Consider the following 5,850-nt stretch of genomic DNA (forward strand, 5'->3'; position numbering starts at 1 on the left):
GAAATCGTAACTTGGAACCTTTAATCATAAAGCCTTTTTCATCATATTCATCATCATCATTGAAAAACATGTCATCGTTATTATACTCATAGGTCACTAGATCACAACCTTTGGATAGAGAGTATGAATGTTTTGGAAAACCTTTATGAGTTAACAAGAAAGGAATCACGCTTTGGGATTGTAGACCTCCAACCTTTGATAGCAAGGAAAATAGGGAAGCATTTACGGAATCCTAACCTAAGGATCATGCCTTGAAAGAAAAGGGGATAGCCTCACATACCTTGGACGTTTACCATTCCTATCTCTTGCACATTTCTCTTATGATGCGCTCGTATATACCTTCAAGAGAGTTCATGCCATCGTTAGTTAAGCGATTATAAAAACGGACTTCTATTTCTAGGGAAAATTGGGCAGCATTTCCTTTGTTTCTACTACGTCTCCCTTATTCTATTTCAGCTCCCAAACATTCACAACAATAATCACAATATATAAACCAACAATCATCACATATATACATTCAGCAAAATCCACCAATTTCCTCCAATTTCTCCACATTTAGTGGTTTTAGCTTATCATCATATTTTCTCATGCCTGCTACTTATTCTATAGTCTAAATGTCATTTATAATGCATTCATGATCAAAATATATCAACATTCATGGTTTCATTCATCTACCATTCACTTGTGTCACTATTCACCCATTCAAGACCAATTTCCCGTATTTTTCTACAACTCAAGTTTCCTAGCTTCCCCATACCTTAAACAACATGATAAATTCATAAAACATACCTTAGATGATTGTGGAACAAGCTTTGAACAAGAATACTCCTCAAACACCAAAACCCTACTTCAACTCTTTTGGGATTTCTTGGAGAAGATGAGCTCTAGATGGGTTTCATCCACTTGGTTGCATAAATTTAGTGTTGTTGATCATCAATTCCCCTTGGGTTTTTCTTAGGGAAGAAGGTTAGAATATTCTCTAGAGGGTTCTTGAAGTGGAGAGTGAAAGTGAAATGAAAATGAAATGGAAAGGGGCCCTTATATTAAAACTTGAAATCTGGCCGAGGGACTTTATACGGACCAACATACGGTCCGTATAGTTTATACTGACCGTATGTTGGACCGTAGATTTGGTCCAGAGGGTTATCTTTGTCCTGGCCAATTATACGGTCCAACATACGGCCAGTATAATTTATACGGACCGTATGTTTGGCCGTATAATGCCAACTGAAGCGACTTCCGTTCTCGTCAGCTCGTTTGTTCTCCGATCCTTATGGAACCTTCTTGGAACTTGTTTAGCTCCTCAATATCAATCTTAGGGACATCGTCACGCTTCTCTAAGACATCCTTATGCTCTCGTTAACTCGTTGCTTGAAATTCTTGTCCGATATACAACATGCGACTCGCTTTCCCTTGCTAACTTTCTTCCCTTGCATCGAATGCCTTTAAAACCTCGTCGAGGGTCATCTAATACTCTTTCTTACTCGTCAAACATCGAATATGCTACGGCCTCTGTTAACCTATCCACTGTACATATACGGGGGATTTTCTGAGGTGTAACAATGAGTAAACAAGAATTTTGGTGAAATATATTTTGTTCTGTCTCTTTTAATGTAACCTCCTCTTAGTTGAGCTATGCATGCAGCATTATCTTCGTATAGTGTTGTTGGAATATTACTCTTCAAAGGAAGGCCACATGTTTCTTGGATATGTTGAGTTATTGATCTCAACCAAACGCATTCTCGACTTGCTTCATGAATGGCTATTATCTCTGCATGATTTGAAGAAGTAGCAACCATAGTTTGTTTTGTTGAAAGCCATGATATAGCTGTACCTTCACATGTAAATAAATAACTTGTCTGGGATCGACCTTTATATGGATCGGACAAATATCCTGCATCTGCATAACCAATTAATTGTGAATTGGATTCATTTGAATAAAATAGTCCCATATCAATGGTCCTTCTGAGGTATCTGAATATATGCTTAATACCATTCCAGTGTCTTCTTGTTGGGGAAGAACTAAATCTTGCTAATAAGCTTTCAGAGAAAGCTATATCTGGCCGATAATTATTGGCAAGATACATTAATGCCCCAATTGCATTGAGATATGGTACTTCAACACCAACAAGTTCTTCATCATTTTCATAAGGTCGGAATGGATCTTTATTGATATCAAGTGATCTTACAACCATTGGGGTACTTAATGGATGTGCTTTATCCATGTAAAATCTCTTTAAAATATTTTCAGTATATGTTGATTGATGGAAAAATATTCCATTTGTAGAATGCTCAATTTGTAGACCAAGACAGAATTTCATTTTTCCAAGGTCTTTCATTTCAAATTCCTTTTTCAAACATTCTACTACCTTTGGAAGCTCTTCAGGAGTTCCAATAATATTCAAGTCATCAACATATACAACTATTATGACAAATTCTGATCCAGACCTTTTCATAAAATCACAAGGACAAATTGGGTCGTTTTTATAACCTTCTTTCAATAGGCATTCGCTAAGGCGATTATACCACATGCGCCCTGATTGTTTTAATCCGTATAAAATTTTTTGAAGCTTTATTGAATAATTTTCCCAGGAATCATTATATGATTCAGGCATTTTGAATCCTTCAGGGATTTTCATAAAAATATCATTGTCCAGTGAGCCATATAAATAGGCTGTGACAACATCCATCAAATGCATATCAAGTTTTTCATGAACTGCCAGATTTATAAGATATCTGAAGGTGATTGCATCTACCATAGGAGAATATGTCTCCGTATAATCAATGCCAGGTCTTTGCGAAAATCCTTGTGCCACAAGTCGTGCTTTATATCTTACGACTTCATTTTTCTCATTTCGTTTTCGCACAAAACCCCATTGTACCCCACAGGCTTTACGCCTTCAGGTGTTCGAACTATAGGTCCGAAAACTTCAGATTTTTATTCAAGCGAAGCTAATTCGAAGCTAATTCAACTTGAATTGCATCTTTCCATTTTGGCCAATCATTTCTCTGTCTACATTCATCGACAGATTTTGGTTCAAGATCCTCATTTTGTTGCATTATTTCATAAGCAACATTACAGGCAAAAACATTGTCGAAAATTATATCATTTCGGTTCCATATTTTTCCTGAGGAGACATAACTTATTGAGATCTCTTCATTTTCATTATTTTCAAGTACCTGCACCTCTTCCGAGGTTTTATCAATTGTTATGTCTCGTTGCTCTTCTTGAGCAACCGCCTCCATATTATTATCATTTTGATTATTTGCTCCTTTTTTTTTTCGAGGATTTTTATCTTTGGAACCGATCGGTCTACCACGTTTTAAATGTGGTTTAGACTCATTTTCCTTAATTGATTGTCCAACCGGGACATCAACTCTAATTGGAGCATTAGCAGTTGGAATCCTTGATAGGTTAGTGAATGCATCTGGCAGTTGATTTGCAATATTTTGCAAATAGATTATCTTTTGAACTTCGAGTTCACATTGATTTGTACGAGGATCTAAATGAGATAATGATATTGCATTCCAATCTATCTCCTTTTTCAGCTGCTTATTTTCTGCCCCTAATGCTGGGTGTATTGATTCATCAAAATGGCAATCAGCAAATCTTGCCGTAAATAAATCTCTAGTCATAGGTTCCAAATATTTTATAATAGATGGAGATTCATACCCAACATATATCCCCAGCCTTCTTTGGGGACCCATCTTTGTGCGTTGAGGTGGAGCTATTGGAACATATACCGCACATCCAAATATTCTGAGATGGGAAATATTCGGCTCCTGACCAAAAGCCAATTGTAATGGGGAGACTTTATGATAACTTGTGGGCCTAATCCGCACAAGAGTTGCTGCATGTAAAATAGCATGGCCCCATACTGAAATGAGAAGTTTTGTTCTCATAAGCATTAGCCTAGAAATTAATTGAGGGCGTTTGATTAATGATTCTGCTAGACCATTTTGAGTATGAACATGCGCAACTGGATGCTCAACTGTTATCCCAGTTGATATACAATAATCATTAAAAGCTTGGGATGTAAATTCACCAGCATTATCGAGACGAATTGTCTTAATTGCATGATCTGAAAATTGTGCTCTTAGCCTTATTATTTGAGCAAGCAATCTCGCAAATGCCAAATTGCGAGTAGATAATAAACAAACATGCGACCATCTTGTAGAGTGCCCGTATGAATTCTTAATTATTCCGAGGAATAAATTTGGAAATTAATGAAGCATTGTATCTTCAAAGAGTGCCCGTATGAATTCTTAATTATTTTGCGCATCATATTAGAACCGGGATGGCCCAACCAGTCATGCCAAATAATAAAATCATTTGAATTAGTAAACCTCTGGTTTACTATGGCATGTGTTTCAACCATGCTAATACTTGTGTAGTATAAGCAGGAAGAAAGAGCGGGTAATTTTTTGAGCACATATTTCTTACCCGATATCATTCTAGTAATATAAAGATATTCAATCTTTTCATCATTTGTAGTCTCAATATGATAGCCATTTTGACGAATTGTCTTAATTGCATGATCTGAAAAATGTGTTCTTAGCCTTATTATTTGAGCAAGCAATCTCGCAAATGCCAAATTGCGAGTAGATAATAAACAAACATGCGACCATCTTGTAGATGCATCAATTAAGAATTCATACGGGCACTCTTCATTAATTGCCAAATTTATTCCTCGGAATAATAATAAATTAGCTTTTCCGGAGCCTTCAATTAATCTTGTACTTCCAGATATTGTATTAAATTGGCTTCTTTCATCACCAAATAAGAGAAGTATTTCTTATCTCTTAAAATAGTGTGTTATAGCACTATCTATAAGACATATATCATTGTAATTGATCTTGGGTCCAACTGATGACTGGGGAATTTCCATATTTTTCATAAAAATAAAAGGTACATTATAAGAAATGTGAGAACAAACAACTTTAGGAAACTGCACTAGAAATGTAGAAACTAGTAAGACATGATATTTTAGGAAATACACTTAAGAAAAACAAACTAGTGATAAACATAAAAGTAAATAACAACTTTTCGCATAGTACTATTCTCTAGTGAGATGATCAATTCTTCAGTCAATATCATCATAGAAGCCTTCAGCTTCTAAATGAGTATTTGAGAGGCTTTTAAAATCATCATCTTTATAAGCAAGATTTGCCTCAATATCATCATGTTTGTTTGAGGGAGCTGCTTCATCATCATTGTTATGAAAGGTCAGGTGTGCCTCCACGTTATTTTCTCTCCCTTTGAGAGAGGCCTGATAAAGCTTGACAAAATGATCGGGCGTACAACAAACACGTGCCCAATGACCTTTCATACCACATCGGTGGCACATATTACCTTTACCTCTTGAAGGATTATTTTGAGAACCCTTATTGGTCTCTTGTTTATTTTCACCATGCTGACGATAATTATGACGTCCCCTTTCATGTCCACGTCCACGTCCACGACCATGGCCATGACCACGGTAATTATTTTGCCTTCTTTCAGGCTTATCATAACCTGTTGTTGCATTCACTTCAGGGAATGGAGCAGACTCAGTGGGATGGGATTCATGATTTTTCATTAATAGAGTATTATTCTGCTCAGCCACAAGTAGGCATGAAATTAAATCAGCATACTTTTTGAACCCCTTTTCACGATATTGCTATTGTAGTAACACATTTGAAGCATGAAAAGTGGTAAAAGTTTTCTCCAGTAAATGTTTATCAGTGATGGTTACTCTACACAATTTTAATACGGAACTTACTTGATGAATAGCAGAATTATACAGTTACAGTTTTAAAATCTTGGAGCCGGAGATGCATCCAGTCATATCGAGCTTTCGGTAATATCGT

The 5,850-nt window shown here is 36.2% G+C and overlaps 1 protein-coding gene across 1 annotated transcript; it reads right to left on the reverse strand.

The window, feature by feature from the left end:
* Nucleotides 1-5,084: 5,084 nt before the first annotated feature.
* Nucleotides 5,085-5,579, reverse strand: LOC132637200 (uncharacterized). Its single transcript, XM_060354327.1, has one exon. The coding sequence runs from the start codon at nucleotides 5,577-5,579 to the stop codon at nucleotides 5,085-5,087; it is 495 nt and encodes a 164-aa protein (XP_060210310.1).
* Between the last annotated feature and the right edge of the window lie 271 nt (nucleotides 5,580-5,850).

Source organism: Lycium barbarum, chromosome 4 (genome assembly GCF_019175385.1).
Source record: "Lycium barbarum isolate Lr01 chromosome 4, ASM1917538v2, whole genome shotgun sequence".
Taxonomy (NCBI): Eukaryota; Viridiplantae; Streptophyta; class Magnoliopsida; order Solanales; family Solanaceae; genus Lycium; species Lycium barbarum.

Bases quoted from the DNA above. Each gene is read 5' to 3' on its own strand.
- LOC132637200 (XM_060354327.1), bottom strand. From the start codon at position 5,579: ATGAAAAATCATGAATCCCATCCCACTGAGTCTGCTCCATTCCCTGAA.